General features: G+C 45.2%; 1 protein-coding gene across 1 annotated transcript; it reads left to right on the top strand.

Moving 5' to 3' along the window:
* Positions 1-1,941: 1,941 nt before the first annotated feature.
* LOC134616245 (voltage-dependent calcium channel beta subunit-associated regulatory protein) lies at positions 1,942-17,089 on the top strand. Its single transcript, XM_063460962.1, has 11 exons — positions 1,942-2,155; positions 2,412-2,601; positions 5,949-6,020; positions 10,401-10,546; positions 10,748-10,809; positions 10,921-11,083; positions 11,170-11,350; positions 11,432-11,575; positions 11,958-12,138; positions 12,562-12,766; positions 12,845-17,089. Exons 3-11 carry the CDS (start codon positions 5,973-5,975, stop codon positions 14,733-14,735), a joined length of 3,021 nt encoding a protein of 1,006 aa, XP_063317032.1. The 5' UTR covers positions 1,942-2,155; positions 2,412-2,601; positions 5,949-5,972; the 3' UTR covers positions 14,736-17,089.
* Positions 17,090-17,147: the final 58 nt, after the last annotated feature.

The following is a 17,147-nucleotide window of genomic DNA, read 5'->3' as shown; positions in this document are numbered from 1 at the left end:
CATATGCCTTAGTTCCCTTTAAGTACACCCACGCTTACTGAGAGGCAAGTCAGTTCCAGTGTACTGTGATCATGTGTAAATAGTGACAGTGTAACCTTTGAAAGGAGGCGTAATACAGTCTTCCTAGTACAGATTAGAGATAGAACTAAAAAAAAGCTATAAAATCCAAAGATGTCTAACACATTGTACTCAAAGGCCAGTGTTACAGATCTGGCACTGAGCCACTTTGCTATATTCAGTTTTCTTCCCTACTTGTGCAACTTTAATACAGTTCATTAATTATTATCCAAAACAATCACCATGTTACAAAGATAGCGCTCCACACGTGCCATTCCCTCTGAGATCTGTCACGTCCGCTGAGTAATACTTTAACAGCTTTGATATGCGGAAAACATCTAAAAAAAAGTAGAATTTCCTCTTTTCTGCAATAATTTTAGATGCTGTTCCAACTGTGGAGCTGCTTTAAAAATGACTGCTGTCGTATTCTTTATTTATCAGGATACTCTCATATCCAGCAGAGAAAGTTATACATTTTTCTTATTTTAATAAGAAAAACTCATAATTCATGTCCATGATGAGTCTCTCCATATAATTAGGGTTATCTGGCCTTATCCACTGTGCCTCATTGTATATAATGAAAAGTGTATTTACATTTCAAGGGAAGAGCTCTCTCTGGCTTTTTGAGTAATTAGGTTCTTGTTAATGGAAAAAGGGTTTGAGGAGATTAATATATTCCAAAAAAGTAACCTGGAAGAAAAGAGAGAACACGTTTAAGACCGTAGCAGCTTAGTCACCGGTGGCAGAGGACACCGTCACAGTTTCCTGTGCCCAACACATTAATGTGTACCGCCACTGAATAAATACATTTTGGTGATTTCAGTCACCCTGAACTGATTTCCCAAGTTGAATTAAATCACTTGTCACGTGTGGTTATTTCTGTCGCTCAGCTTTGAACCAGTTCTCGAAAGTTTTCGGAGAGGCGGGAGAAACAAACCCAACAACAACCCAAAAATAGCTCTTCGGATGTCTAAGTGCCCCCCTGTTTCCTGTTTTCATAGAGGCACAGATTACACGTCTATTCATTTTGGGGCTGAGGCATTTTCTGTTTGTGCAAAACATCATGCAAGAAGTGCACACTGCAGAGGTTAGAGCTGCAAACTGTGGATTCCATTGTGGGTGCAGATGCAATATGCAGTTTGTAGCCTATATGATGCGAAAACAGAGACAAACACAACAATAAAAAAAGGGTCATGTAAACAACAAAACCTTAAACTAGCAGATGGATTTAAAGCATTTGCAAGCACTCTTACGGAGGTGGGTTAACTTAGCCATATTTAGCAAAATGCACCCAAACAATAAACATCACAGATTAAGAGCAACATGAAAAGGAGGGCAGATAAATACTTTCTGCAGAAAAGCATCCTCACTAGAATCCAAACGTGCAGCAGCTTTCACTGGCAAATAATTTTAGATGGACTAACTCTATTGAATTAGAGTGAAATGAAGCTTTATTTAGCTGTTTTTTTCCCTGGACCATCTGGACAAAACCTGCAAGCAGATCTTCCAGTTTTCATTTCTGCAACCCCCCCCCCCCCCCCCAAAAAAAACCCCAAAACAACAACAACAAAACCCAGACAGAAACAAACAAAACAAATTAAAATGAATTAATTAAGTCAAACAAAACATTGAAAAAACAGCAGTGCAACGCTGCCACCACGTGGCCAAACATGAGATTACAAAAAGAAAAAACGTTTTAAGGGGATCCGTCTGCTCCTGCTACAGGACACAGACTCAAACACTGCAAAAAGGGAAACTTGGGCATATTTCAGTGACTTATATAAATATCTGCATCGATATATATATATGGCTCCGATAATTACTGCCCCCTCCTCCCTCCCTCCCCCTCTCAGTAGATACCATTCATGAGCAGCTGGTGTGAATGAGGACGGGTTTTCTCCTCCATCTCGCATCATCACCACCATCATCACCACCGTCGTCGTCAGTGCCTGTCACGTGGTGCGTCGGGAGCGGGCGGTGGGTGTGTCTAATCGCGTGTGGCTTCATTCATAACTACAGTCTTTATTTGAAGCCCAAATTAAAGTATGCAGACGGGGCAGGCTGCCGGTGGACCGCTTCAAACGGAGTCTACAGCCGGGTGAGTCCGATCCTTGCGCCTCACACACACACACTGATCAGGTTACACGGACCTACAGCTGTGCTCACGGTTTAATGTGGTACTATTTCATTATGTAATAGGTGGGATAGGTGACACAGCCGACTCTAGATCGCAGCATCTGATTTATTGGGGCATGTCTGAGGCGCGGGCGGGGGTCCTCAGCTGAGCTCCCACACTCCAGCGTGTCCGGCACATGAAGGCTCCTGGGTGACTAATCGTGATTTATTCCCCGCAGGCTGAGATCAGACGTCGCAGAGATATGGGGCTGTCCTGATCCGCGGGTTTTCGGAGGAGAGGGGAAGATGCTGCCGAGGCTGCTGCTGCTGCTGATGCTGAGGCTGCTGAGCGCCGCCGGCTGCAGCGGATCGCTGTAGTCGGGCCCCACAGAGCGGAGCGAAGCACCGTCAACAACGCCTGTATAGACCGTAAGATGCATCACATCTGGAGCACAACATCGTGCAGTCACACGTCAGACTGACATCCATTACCCGCCCCCCTTCCTCCTTAGTCCGGACAGTATTTATAAAAGTGACACCATCCGCTCCATTACCGTGACATAAAGTACACCAAGACGTCGTCAGAGATGATGTTACATTCTAACATGACTTCAGACCCTGGGACTAACACGCGCACGCACGCACGCAAGCGTTGGATTAGGTTATATTTTTTGCCACCAGTCGGGGTCAGTGTTTTAAACTTCAGCTTCAGTATTTACCGACAAAATGATGGTGAAGCTGATGCACTGCTACTAGGTTACAATTACCAATACTATAGCACTGAAAATTATTTTTTAAAAGATCATGATAATAATGACAATAATAACATTTTCCAAGCCTGACTGGAGATTCACGGTCTGTCCAGCTTCAAACAACAAGCAATTGAGTATTTTAATAAATATGTTAATAACTAGACTTGAATTAATTTGTGAAATTAGTTTAAAAGAGCCCTGTGGCTCTGTCTGGATGTAATAATTGAATACACAGAGAATATAAGAGTGCCTTCAAGGATACATTTTAAAACCATCATCCAAAGTTTATGACTGCCTGTTACGTGATCAGCAGAAAGAAGACAGATGGTTTCCAAAAAACATCTGGAGTTATAATTAATCTAATTAATTATCTGTTCTGGTTTTGCCTGATCCCAGCGTGGTGGAAACCCTCCAAGACACACGCACACACACACGCACACACACACGCACACACACACACACACACACACACACACACACACACACACACACACACACACACACACACACACACACACACACACGCACACACACACACCTCATTCCATGTCAAAAGTCTTTCTGAGATGAAATATCCTCATGTCTGTTATGGGGATCTGCTTTTTTTGGCCACATAAAGAAGACCTGTGTCCCCCTCAGTGTACATCTCACCAGTGATTAAGGTCCCCACAGCATACCCCGACTGCTCTCAAGCACATTTTGACAAATGCCAAGCGTTCACTGAAGATAATTCGACAGCAGAAGAATGGGCCGTGTGTGTCTGTGTGTGGTTCTCGCCTCAATTCAGAGCTGCGCTCACATCATAGTTACCTTGAGCTTGTTGGTTTGTATGAGCTCTTACATAAAATATGGCTCTCACATGGTGAGGGAATGTGCGGCGGTGTTATCAGCATGTGTGAAGAATGCGGTCTTGAGCCGATGTTACACAAGCTGAACTCTGTGTAAATATTAATGGGGTGTCAGCTCCTCTTCCTTTGCTCGCACCTTTCTGCAGGAGAGGTTAGTTTACCAGATGTGAGCAGATGTTTGGGAGCTTTAGCCGAGAGACATTTGTGAGGGGTTTTGTGCCATTTCGGTGGATGTCAGCAAATCTCAGCAAAGCAGTCGACCCAGTCAACAGTCAGGCTTACATTTTTGGGGATGTTAAAGGGGAATTACTCCAGTTTTGCAATATCCAGCTCAGCTGACTTGTGTTTGGAGGTTATTAAAGCCTGATGAATTCATGTTATCTCCATGATCTGTGGCGGCTGGTATGCAGACAGCCTTCATTACTAACCAGCGTATTTCAAGTTTGAGGGGTGTGGATGAGCTCCAGGAGGAATTCAAAAGAAGATCCTGCTGGAGTGCATTTTCTAGCCTAAAGGTCTGCAGCATAAAGCACCGGAGCCAGGGTTTTTAGCAATATTGAACTCTGTAGATTTCCATATTTTTCATCTTTTCAGTTTCTTCAGAAACCTCGGTTTAGGATTCCTTTGCTGCCTTAAAACCCCACCGTGTGCCATTTATCTATAATTACCACAAAGTCCGGCTCAAATTCTTAAAATGCCAGCTTTCAGAAACAGCTCTGATGCCGTGACACACCACAAATGCACTGTAGCCGTGGTGTGCATCTTCATCTTATAAAGACATTAAAGCAGAACTATCAGGTTCTCTGCCAAACCATCAGCCCGCACACGCATCCCCAAATTATTTCCAGGCAATGAGTAACAATCATCACCCTAATGATATGAAGATGTAGCTGCACATTGCTGCTGTGTCATTCTCAAATTGTCTTTCATTTGATGTGGACATGACAACAGATAACATCCTGTGGTAAAAGTACGGCTGCGAGTACATCTGTGCATGCAAGTGAGATGTGATGACACATAAGTTGTGAGTTCTGTGAGACAGAATTACAATAGTGGTTTTAAATGGCCCATTTGTCGGGTACTATTTTCAGCTGTGCATTAATACTCTCTGGGTGCTCTCATTAATATTTTACAGCACTGATGTATGTGGTATTTAAAATAAACTCTGCCATATGCTGACTGTAAAACATGAGCACGTCACACTGTACAATGCTGTGGCTCTCTCAGGTGTTTTTGATGGTTATAAAGTAGAGTTATGTGGCTCAGAGGCTTATCCTACTGTGTAAAAGTCTTGAGTCACCCTTCATTTCTTTTGGTTTTGATATGAAAATGGGAAATAGGTGCATCAGTATACTGAAACAGACTGAAGCGGTAGCTGGCGTAGGATCCGACCCCTACTTGCTTTACCTATCTCCTGACCTCCTCCACACTAAGTGACAACAGTTTCCATTCTGATGAAGCTTCAGTGAACAGTAGATGGATCAACTGAAGGATCAGATGCATCTTTGAGGTCCTGTGTCATGTGTTTGCTGGATTTTTTTCCTCATTTCTTAAGGACATGACTTTCAGACATTGTTTATCTGCTGCAGATAGTTTTGCAGTCCTGCAACTTCTTCATTTGCCCTCCATTTGTCCAGTTTCCTCACATTTTTAATGACACTCTGCAGACCATGCTGAAATATGCCAAGTTTTCAGCTGAAATTGGAACAAACAATGTGTAAAGAAATAAGGCGTTACTCAAGACTTTATGCACTGTTTATTTGTAAATGTTATGATTAGTGAGTGCTTTGACATTTTCATATCCTTAGCATATCTTTAAAACTCCTTGGTCCAACAGGCTAGCCAGTCCCAAATATTTTTATTTTGCAGTCTCGATAACTAACCCGTTTCAGTGTTCGGGGTGTATACCAGTATTATAAAAGTTGCGTGATCAGAGCACCCTGCAATGGAGTTAAATTCCCAGCCTAAATGATTGTTTCAGCGCAGTCTTGTGGGATCTTTCCACACCGGCTTAGTTCTGGATTCGATGACCACGAGAAAATGACTGCGCATCTTACCAGTGATCACACTGTTTACACCTAAGACTTTTCAGCATAACATAACAGGAATTGTGTTGTTGTCTAGTAAGAAGCGTCAGCTCAGTGTGTGACATTCTTCACTTTCTCATCCTCTGCAGGGTTCACTCACACCGACCTTTACCATGAGCAATGATCTGCCTGTTCTGACAACTCTGACTGAGAGCTCCACTGTGAGTACTGTCAACACCTTTGACACAAACTGGTCAGTGCGTCCACTGGTGCTGTGCTCGGCAAATTTCAGTATTGATCTAATACCAAGTAAACACAGGGCCAATATGACTGACACCAATGCTTTCAACTTATAAAGACAGCTTATGTAGGGGAGAGCAGTGTGTCATGATTTGATGAATCACTAAAGCACGTCGTGCTAGTATTGATCCGATACCAACACCAGCACCGGTATCGATACTATCATATTTATCGATCCGCCCACCTCAATGAGCTAGCATCTGAAACCTGGTGTATGATGAACGCACCTTGTTTGAACATATCAAACTGCACTTTTAAAAAAACGGACAATCAGATAGGCAAACAGAAGATTAAACACACACACACACACACGCGCACGCACGCACGCACACACACACACACACACACACACACACAGAAACAGTTCCAGGAATAGGTATTATATCCCAGGTGGCGCATTAGTGGAAGGCAGCCTGATCTGTAGCCAAAAACGATCAGAATAGGACTGTGCTGCTGGCTTTGTTTTCCATGTAGCCTCAGGAGGACAGGAGGGGCTATCTGAGCTGGTGGCGATTATTGGACAGTTAAAACTGACTGGCGAGAGAGCGCGCTGGAAACGAGGCCCGAAGACTTACGTGAGGCCTCGGGCTGATTGATTGTGTTGCTCCTGCTGTTTGGCTGAGCCTGTAAAAAAAACCCCCATCAGGTTTCAATAACCTACAGCAGAATGACAAATTCAAATTCTCTCGGAGTTGTCAGGGTGTGCACTTATCAAATATGCTGCAGTGGAGCTGCAGATACGCACGCAGCTTCGGACATGATGTAGGCTACTACATTTCTCCAAAGGCTTCGGCTGCAGCGTGTCGTGAATGTAAACGTGTGCTGTTACGTAACAGAGCGTTCAGATCATTGTGTTTTGACCTGTGGCGGTATTGAGGTTGAGTAGAAAAAGAAAAAGGTAGGGAGAAAGCAGGGGCGAACCTAGGTCCAAAGTTTCAGTCATAATGTCAGTGCCTCAGTTATCAATCCTCAGTCAAAGGCTCAGTCATGTTGACCAGAACTTTCCAAAGTAAAGAACAACTTGTGAAGAGAAAGGAGAAACATTCACAGCATTTCTTCAGTATCTTAACCACGTAGAGGTAGTCGACCAAACCATTAAGCACTTAAAGTAGCATTATTAGACAAAGAGAGTACATCCTGACAACAAGCAAACTGGTAAGAGAGCTGCCTTTACATTAAAGTTTATAGGTTGGGGATCCATATTTGATGTCATTATAACACACTGTAACACACTGTAACACACTGCTTAGTTATGTGAAACCATCATCACTGATAACAGCAAAACAGAAGCTATAGCTGCATCATTTTTGCTGACCTTGACTACACGTCCACTCTTACAGGTTTCTTTTTGCTTTCTCTCTCTCTCTCTGCTGTCTTCATACTGAAACACCTCCCTCTCTGTCCTCCTCTCTCAGATTTTGCCATCCAAAAGTTAAATGTTACAGTAAATAAAAGGCATAAACTGATCCCTATCAATTTAAAGCAATATTTGAACTGAATACAAGCTACTGCTGGACATAGATGGGTAACATCCTCTTGACTTACTGTCACCTGGATCTGGAGCTGTATTGTTAATAAACACTGAAGCCGAATTTGACCAGAATAGGAACTGAAATCTTTAACAAACTGAAATAATGAAGTAGCTTTTGTTCTTTCCTGGCAACTAGCGAGATACCGGCAGACTAATGGCTCAGAAAGGTCGAGCCTCTGTGTGACATAAAGGACAGTTTTCACTCTCTCCTGTCTGCAGTGGACGAGTTGGCAAACATAACATTAGAAGACATTAGAAAATATCACTAAAATACATTATTATTACTACTTTATTACTATAGTTATTTTTAGGCGTTTGGACCCTAAAAGGGTCTAAACTCACTGATGGGAGAAAGAGTTTTGCCCGGCTCTGACACATGAATCATCAGCCCTTTCTGGTTTGATAAGCAGATAATGACATTAGATTGAGCCTGTGATTGAAGCTGACTGAGACTGATTGAGGCTCGTACAGAAGAACCTCTGCGATCATAGTGGAGGCAGTGAAAATCAGCTGTTTTTGCTCTTTTCAAACGTGCACACGCCGTTTTCTAATAGGCCGCTGCTTTTCTTTGCCTCATGTTCGGAGTAAACTGGATATATTTGGGGTTTGGCTCGCTCTTCTGACAACAACTTTAAATAGGCAGCAGCAGGCTTCGGGTTTGCTTTAATAACCTTGCTGCTGCTCCTATTAAGGTCATCATCTAAAAGTTGGAGCCTCTCCACCTCACAGTTAACTCTAAAGCTCCATAATGGGCGACTGTCACACTTTCATGCTGAATTAAAAAACAGAAAGACTTGCAGCAGATGAATATTCTGCATGTGATGCGGGGGGGGGGGGGGGGGGGGGGAAGAGAAACCAATTATTTTCCCTGCTTTTTGAAGCTGACATGGGAAGAAGAGCCAGGAAAGTCTCGGTGTGGTGTGGGGATTGCTCATGTGCGTTGGCATCCTCCTCCTCTTCCTCCTCCGATTTCCATTTTTAGCCTGCAGAGGCCTCATTTCCCCTTCATTGAGAAGAGCTGGGAAATTGAATTAAGGGTCTCGCTGACGTTTCGATTAGCATCCACGGGCTCACTCAGCCAAGACTGAGAGTATTAATCAGAAGAAAGCGGATGTACACAAGTGTGCGTCTGGATAAGAATCACTGTGAGGGACTTAAGAGAGTCTTTCAGTGTTAATTCCACTCATTAAATATTACAGCACTTAGCTGACCGCCTAATGCCACAGAGAGAGAGATCCCTCAGTGCTGTGAAGCTCAAGGGGAGGAAAAATCAATTACTGAACTGTGCAGCCACCAGTTCACTGCAACACAACGTAACAACAGAGATACTGCATGTAAGCTTGTGCCTTTTTGTGCTTCTGAAGGAAGGAGTTATGAGCTCCAGCTATGCCATGTGAATACAAGCGGTGCAGATTAATTTGATGTTGCGCAACCCAAATGGGAGAAGAGTACAGAGAGTACCAGTTTGACGGGTTTTTAGTGAGACACTTTGTATTCTTAAAAAGGGAGAAATTCAGATTTTTAAACTTGTTACTGTCAGCAGTAACATTTGTTTTTTCTTGAAGTACAAAAATAGCTTTAGTGTTACCGTTTCATTGGTATTTGATTAACACTGCTTTTCCATTTGCACTTTTCGCTAATATTTGTTAATAAACAATGAGATGAATTAAACTGGTCACTGGATTAAACCAGGAGTCGGTAAAGTGACCCCAGCCTTTGTGTGCTTTGTCATCTTCTTCAGTCTCAGCATAACAGACATGCACACTACTGATGAGTTTCAGTTTAGATTGAGACTAACAAATCAATGGCAAAAAATGACCCTCTCATTATGGTGTCATAAGTTGGTTGTTACACTGCCTCCAAAAACTTTCAAATGTAAAGCTACTCATTATGTGGAATGGTCCTTATTAATATTACACTGTGATGTATATAAAGTGGGTCCATGGTATAAATGTTAACACATTTGGCATACACATGTCAAAGATCTCTCTGAGATTTTGTAACATGGTGTGTTATCCTGCTGGAAGAAGCCATCAGAAGATGGAAACACTGTGGTCATGAAGAGACGGACTTGATCAGCAACACTCTGTTGATAAAAGGCTTATGCTTTCATGTGGTTTGCACCAAATTCTGACCCTACCATCAGGAAGTCCATGTGAGCTGTAGCTTTAGTTTCCCATTCTCAGCAGACAGGAACCTGCTGTGGCCTTCTGCTGCTACGACGTTTTTAGATATGCTCTTGTGCACAGCTTGGTTGTAAATAGGGGGCATTTGAGTTACTGCTGCTTTCCTACCAGTTCAAATCAGTCTGGCGATGCTCCTTGGATACTTTCTCTTTTTAGAAACACTTTCTGTAAACTCTAGATCATGTGGGAAAAAAATCAGTAGATCAGCAGTCTGGCCCCAGCAGCTACGACAGCCACTTAAATCACCTTGTTTCTTTATTCTGATGTTCAGTTTGAACTTCATCAGATCATTTTGACAACATCCACATGCCTAAATGCACTGAGTTGCTTCCATGTGATTGATAATGCAAATATCTAGTCGTCCAAGCAGTTGAACAGGTATAATTTTATTTATATTTATATTTATTTTATGGAACTTATCCAACTTTGAAAACAAAGCTTGATTGATTTAAAAAAATATATTTTTCACTATTTGATTAATAATTTGATTAATATAAGCAAGATGTTATGGCTGATTGCCCCTCTGAAATGAATAAAGGTTTGACCAAACGTGCCACCCTCTTTTCACGATTGCCTCCCATCAGGATGTGCCGGTGTCGGCCGGTCAGGTAGAGAACTATGTCTTGCTGTTGGTGCTCCTGAGCGCTTTCGCCGGGGGGATGCTGGTCCTGCTCTCCCTCCTGCTCCTCTTCTGTCACCGCTGCTGCATGGGTGGGCGACGCTACTCCAGGTGAGCGCTACCTTGCAAAGTGACACACTGTGTGGGGACTAGCAGGTCAGGCTCGCCTCGACGGCACTCGGGGATTACAGGGGCCGATGTGATTATGACCGCCATGGATTAAAGCTGAAAATGAAATGGAAAGCTGCGAGGTGACGCTGCGTTTTTGCTTCTACGAGAGAGATCTGAGTAAAACTCATTTGCCTCTTTCAGAGCGAGCGATGACCCTGAGAAGACAAACACCACTTATGCTGAGGATTCTCAGCCCACGCAAGGTCAGAGCTGTGTAAATTTTTCACGTTCTTGTTTTTTTCTTTTGGTCCGCTGTCGTCAATAACTCCATTATTCCTCTCCCTTGCTGTGTCCTTGTTGTCTTTGTCACTCAGAAATCACCATTCGTCTAGATGAATCAGATGCCCTCTCAGCATCGAGCTGTCACGATGGAGAGTCAGAACGATTCATCTCAACCGGGTCCACAGGCCGCAGAGTCTCCTTCAATGAGTCTGCACTTTATGAACAGGAGAAGACGACTCAGGACAAAGGACGCAGGTACAGCTCAACTGAGCTTGGGATTTTTTATCATTTAGATAAGCCGTTTGATGCCATGAGCTCAGGTGCTTAATCTTTATGTTCAGGTACACCCTGACCGAAGGAGACTTCCACCACCTGAAAAAAGCCCGGCTGACCCACCTTCACCTGCCTCCGGCACCATGTGACCTAAAAATACTCACCATCATGGAGTGCGACTCAACAGAGAGCAGCACCATAAACATCAGTGAGACAGCAGCTCCCAAGCTACCCCTCACCATCTACCAGGTATGCTTGAAATCACACATTGTTCAGTCACTGGAGCAGACTCTCTCAAGGATAACATGCGATTCATTTCTTTCTCTCCAGCCCGCTAAGAAGAGAGTCTCTGACTGGATGGGCCAGAGCCTCAGCGGGGGTCTGCCAGGAGACCGACACCACTCCGTCATCCTGGATGAGGGGCCCAGGCAGTCTTTTTCAGCCATGAAACCACAGCACACACGCTCTCAGACAGTGAGTTTGACTTTTATTCACCTCCCACTGAGAATAAAAGAAGTAGGTGGGTCTTAATAAGTCTTAAAATTTCCTATTAAGCCTGCATTCAGTAAAAGGCAGGAATACAGTGTACAATTCAGTGCAGATTCATCTGCTTTCATCAAACATTAACAGAGCTGTGAAAATCAGCTGCCACGGGCGCTGAAAGCTGCTGATGCGCTTTGACATCAGTCATCACTGCTACTCAGTGACAAAATGACAAACTGCTGTCCCCCGAGGACTTTGCCTCTGCCCATCACAATCCATCTTAGCTCGCCCGCTTCAGGTCCTCCTTAATGTGTCACCACCACCCTCCCCGTCCTCCATCCCCCCTCCCCCTCCCCCTCGTCTCTTCTGCCAGATGGAGGCTATTGGCGACAGGGGAGAGGCCGAGAGTGAGACGAGTCAAACTGTGGGCCAAGCTTCAGTTCTGCATTTCTTCTCCAAACTGCGGCGTCACGCCAGTCTGGAGGGGGCAGGGCCTTACTTCAGGAGGTGGAAGTTTGACACCACGCATCGCGCTGCAAGTCTCGATGCCAAAGGTTTGTGTGCATGCCAGAAATGGATCACTCAGACATGGTTAGTTCAGCCAGGGCATGAAATCAGTCACAGTTACAATCCTGACAAATACGCTGGACTCAGTTATGATGACTAAAGTTGGTGGTTTGACCCCTGGTTAGTCCAGTCTGCATGCCAAAAATAGTGAAGCCTGTGTGGCTACAAATGTTATCATTTTAGATAGATAGATAAGGATCTGTTGTCACTGATGCTCTGCTCCGTCTGGGAATCGTGCTCTCATGTATGCATGTGGATGGGCAGAAAAGTCCCAGATCAGAGCCATGCTGCCAAATGTGTATTACTGCTGATGGGAATATCACGCTTCTTTTGACTTTAGCGGTCCTGACTGAAATAAGACTGAAAGCGTGGGTAAGGTCTAACCTTCTGATCATATGAATTTCTCACAGGGTCCCCCAAGAGAAGGCCCTTTCAGAGACAGAGAGCAGCCAGTGAAACCACTGATCACGCTGAAGACGATTCCTCTCCTCTCCGAGATGAGGCCATTGAATCTTTTCCACATACACCCATCCAGACCAGTGGCCTCCAATCACTCTCTGCAGAGTCTCTCTCTCATCCCCAAACTGCACCCACATCTTCAGTCTTCCTTAGCAGGTACACCCCTGCCCATAATACCATGACTTAACACCATGCAATTTACCAAATTGTCTGACAGTTTTCCCATCTGTGCAGGCTTAATCTGGAGGCCATGGTGGAGGTAGGTGGTAGCAGCAACAGGAGAGAAGAGTTCAGTTTGCCACCAGATCGCTGCCTCGCCCAGAGGCAAGAGGAGGTTACAGTTAATGGAACAGGAACGCTGAAAGAGGCAGTCGTAGGAACAGCAGCAGGATCGGGAGGAGACGGGCTGGAGTCAGCGGACGAAGATGAGTTGTTTGGGACGCAACAAGAAGCTGTCATTCCGGAAAGGTTTGAAGACATGTTGAGGAAAGACGCAAAAACAGATGGTGCGATGGCAGACGCAAGGAAAAAGAACGAGGTAGAGCCAGATGATGGAGACGAAGTGGTGTTGGGGGCAGAAGCCAGACAAAGGACCGACTCGGGCTCATCGCTTTCCTTCATGCTTCGCCAGGAGAGCCTGGAGGCGCCTCCTTCCTTGTACAGAGACATTTGGAGCTTGCGAGCCTCTCTGGAGCTGTATGCCTCCTCAGACCAGAGCAGCACAGACCGGGAGTCCATCCGCAGCGATGCAGACAGCGTCTCATCCCTTGGCGGTGCAGGAGCTCGTTCTGGCCTCGACAGCTGCTTGTCCCAAGACCTGGATGATGAGCCTGAAGGAGATGGGGAGGGAGAGGGGTTGGAAGGGGGAACCAGAGGGGCATTGGGTTTAGACAGTGAGATGGGAAGTGGACCTGGGGGAGAGGGTGAGGGGGGGAACAGAAAGCTCCTTCAGATGGACAGTGGTTACGCCTCCATCGAAGCTCCATCCAGGGCCCCTGAGGAGATGCGACTGTTTGGGACTCCCGGAGCCCCACGAGGGAAAACGGCATCAGAGAGGAGGTTGTTTTTCACCAACTCCGGTAGAAAGGGTTCAGTATGTGAGAGCATCGAGGCCAGGCTGTTTCAGGAGGAGCTGGAGGATGAGATGGCAAACAGCACCGAGCCAGAGGAGAAACTAAAGGAGAAACCACAGAGCGGCAGCCAAACTCTCACCCTCCAAGATTCACATCAACCTCTGAAATCTCTTCACCCTCAGAAATCTCCAGAATCGCAAACACAGCTGATGTCTCCACTTGTGAAAACAATCCCACAGCCCACCAGTCCTCACCGAACACGTCTCCGCCGCCGTGACTACAGCATAGATGAGAAGACGGATGCCCTATTTAACGAGTTCCTTCGCCACGACCCACGGTTCGACCAGCAGGACTCCCCGTTACGTTCCAGGCACCGATCCAGAGTTCACCTCCGGAAACAGTGGCAAAGACATAAGCAATACAGCGATCCTGGCTCGAGCTCTGGGGGAAGATACTCCCCGTCTTTGGAGAGGCAGAGGTTCACGCCGCTGAGGAGAGGGGACAGCGCTGGTTACCCTCTGGACACCAGATACCACAGCACCCTCTCGCGCATCGCAAGTGCTGCTGATGAAGAAGCCAGCGAGGTCGCGGCTTCTGAGGAGGCAGCAAAGGAAAGAGCAGAGAGCGCAGATCCATCACACGAAGGCGCGGCAGAGGATTCCCCACAAAGCCCTGCCAACAAAACATCCGAAGGAGATGAGGCAACAACAAAGAGCAGCTCTTGTTGTGCAGCTTCAGCTGGCGAGACCGATGGCTGCCAAGCCTCCGCAGAGAGACAGACAGCAGAAAGCACAACTTGCCAGTCTGTAACCACTGTGCCTGCACAAACGAGCTTCATGGACCCAAGAGTTGACAACAAGAACAACAACAGCAGTCAGGCTATCCTATCAGAGGTCTCCCTGCAGGCACAGAGCAGTCTGACAGACAAGCTGGCTGTGTCAGTGGAAGAGAGGCTTTACAGCGTCCTGCGCAGCACAGAGATCAGCCAGGGGGAACCGGAGCGTGTGCTCACAGTGGCTCGCACAGCCTCACCTGGATTCAGTCCCACGTAACTTGTTAACGTCTGTTTTCCAGTCTGTTGTCTATAGAGCACACACCCAGATAAACGGGTCCACAACAGTTCAAACATCCTCGTGTTTCAGATGTCTTAAAAAAAAAAAAAAAAAAAAAAGGACGAAAGTACCTTCTAGCTCAAGCATTTCCATTCACACCTCAGCTGTCACTGTGATGCCCATGTGACACGTGATAATCCCTTCCATTGGTAATCATGGGAGAAAAAAAAAGAAGAAGAATTGCACTCAACCCATCATAAGAAAACCTACATATTTTCAGACTTAACTGTGAATTCTTGGCATGCTACCGTAGGTCCGAACATCATCATATGTGAATACTGTACAGTTTACAAAAAAGCACTTTGATGGGAAGAGAGACAATGATGGCGTTTGTTCCCCCTCATTTTAAAAACCATCTCCTCCTCAAGTGTCCTTCTTGTCTCGACCATCATGAGGTTAAATGTCTGTGTGAGCTGTTGTATCAGAACAATGCTGAACATGTTGAAAAAAGAAAAAGAAAAAAAAGAAACAGCGTAACAATTCAGTGCTTGCAGCCCTCTCTTTCACGAACATGTCTTAAAAGTAAAAACAGATGGGAAGCACAATCCAGTCAGCAGGCGTTTTTCCATCCTCATATTTTACCAGTTTTTATTCTTGTTAGCCATCTGTCCCCTGTGCATCAATCAGCTTGTGTCCGGGAGGAGTGGAGTGAGTGCTGCTGAGGGAAGACTGACAGATGATGCTTAAATAGTGACACAGTAGCCTCTCAGGCTTTTAGACAGATGGTTTGGTGATGGGAGAGCCGATGCTGTGAGGCACGGGAGGTTGGAATAGCTCCTGCGACATTGTCTGTCAGAAAGGCAGTGTGGCAGTGGAAGTGTGTGCTTCCAAATAAAAAAAGTTTGGTGATTTACTGCATTTCTCAAAATCAGCAATGGAAGAAATCTTACTAAAAAAATGAAGGCTGGGTAGGCGAAGTCAGATTCTTTTATGCCACAGAGCTCCATATTTGTTGTCTAAACATTATTACATAAACATCAGTGAGTCACACTGTTGGACTGTTCTGTCATTACAATGAGAGCAGCTACCGAGCCCCGCAGACATCATCCCGCTGCCATAAATACAACGCCGAGCACCAAATGCATCATTCTCCAGCTGAACGCTGCCCTGCCAACGCTCGGGGGAAAAAAAAGCACTGTTTACACTTGAGAGATACTCGCTTCTTTGCCAGAAAAATCTCAGCCCAATGACTTTAACCTGCATCGCACAACCACCGTAAATCTAAGCAACCCATCCAGCTGGGTAGAAAGTGACGTGCGGCTTAATTATGCAGTACAGAGAGTCTCAGAGGCGTCTTCTGGTGGAAGTGGTTTAATACTTAAGGCAAAATTTAACAGCTAATCTTAAGATGAGAGTCCATGGGAACAAGCGTAATTATCCTCAAAGCTTTAAGAATATTAAATGCTCGCGTATGAACTGTACAGCAAACTCTCTTAGCTGATAACTGGTTTTTATGAGCTCTCCATCCAGCTAAGGGATTTTAAACTAGTCACACAATCCTGATGTTTGGTTTAAATAATCTTTTGTGTTGTTGTACTAAGTAACTCCAGGGAATTTTTTTTTTAAATTTCCTGTGAAACTAGAATTTGCATCTTTAAGGACATGTTCGTTGTCAATATATCACATTTTGTTTCGTTCAGTCCATGAGTACATCACCTCCCTTAGAAGGAGAACCAGAAGAGACGCTACAGCAAGGAATTGATCTAATATGGAAAACTAATTATCAGGTTTTCCTCTCCTGCTTTCAGTTTGTACTCTTTGTTTTGCATTCATGTGAAAAACGCTTCATTTTCTAATGCGTGATGAAGACCGTCAACTGGGAAATGCAACGGTGGGTACACAGTTTTTTTTAAACTTCTGTTTGAGCTCCAATGTGCATCTCATGAAATTTTTAACCCTCGTTCAGGGTGAAGCGTATGCTTTCGTGTGCAGAAAATTCAAAACGTCTCGCAGCCTCAACAAAAGCTCGACCTCGTGAGGCGAAAAATCGATTTGCACTGAAAGTTTTTCAGATTTTCTTTTTTAATAAATGAATTTTTGCTGCTGATCTGTCAGCTGACACAAGAGTGAGACCAGTAACCTTAAGTGTGCCCTCACGTACTAATCACCCTCCCGTCTTCGGTCTGTTAGCGCGACATCTCTCTTCTTCATTTGTCTCGTCGTACGGAGAGCCTCTCCGTCGACCTTGCTGACGTGGGAAGCGCTGCTCTCTCCCTCTCTCACAGTGGTGACTCACCTGCTCTCTGATCTATTCCCAGTGAGGAGCTGATGATGGGCCTGCCTGCGTAAGAGGGGGAGGGAGGGAGGGGGAGGGGGAAGGACACCCGCTGAAGTGATCGGCACAGCAAAGAA

The sequence above is a fragment of the Pelmatolapia mariae genome, linkage group LG18, assembly GCF_036321145.2.
Source record: "Pelmatolapia mariae isolate MD_Pm_ZW linkage group LG18, Pm_UMD_F_2, whole genome shotgun sequence".
Classification (NCBI taxonomy): Eukaryota; Metazoa; Chordata; class Actinopteri; order Cichliformes; family Cichlidae; genus Pelmatolapia; species Pelmatolapia mariae.
The sequence above is the reverse complement of the archived record's forward strand: the minus strand, read 5'-3'. Positions and strand labels throughout refer to the sequence as shown.

Coding starts and splice junctions, on each gene's coding strand:
- LOC134616245 (XM_063460962.1), top strand. CDS start 5,973: ATGAGCAATGATCTGCCTGTTCTGACAACTCTGACTGAGAGCTCCACT. Junction 10,547..10,747: donor GGTGGGCGACGCTACTCCAG/GTGAGCGCTACC, acceptor TGCCTCTTTCAG/AGCGAGCGATGACCCTGAGA. Junction 12,139..12,561: donor TGCAAGTCTCGATGCCAAAG/GTTTGTGTGCAT, acceptor AATTTCTCACAG/GGTCCCCCAAGAGAAGGCCC.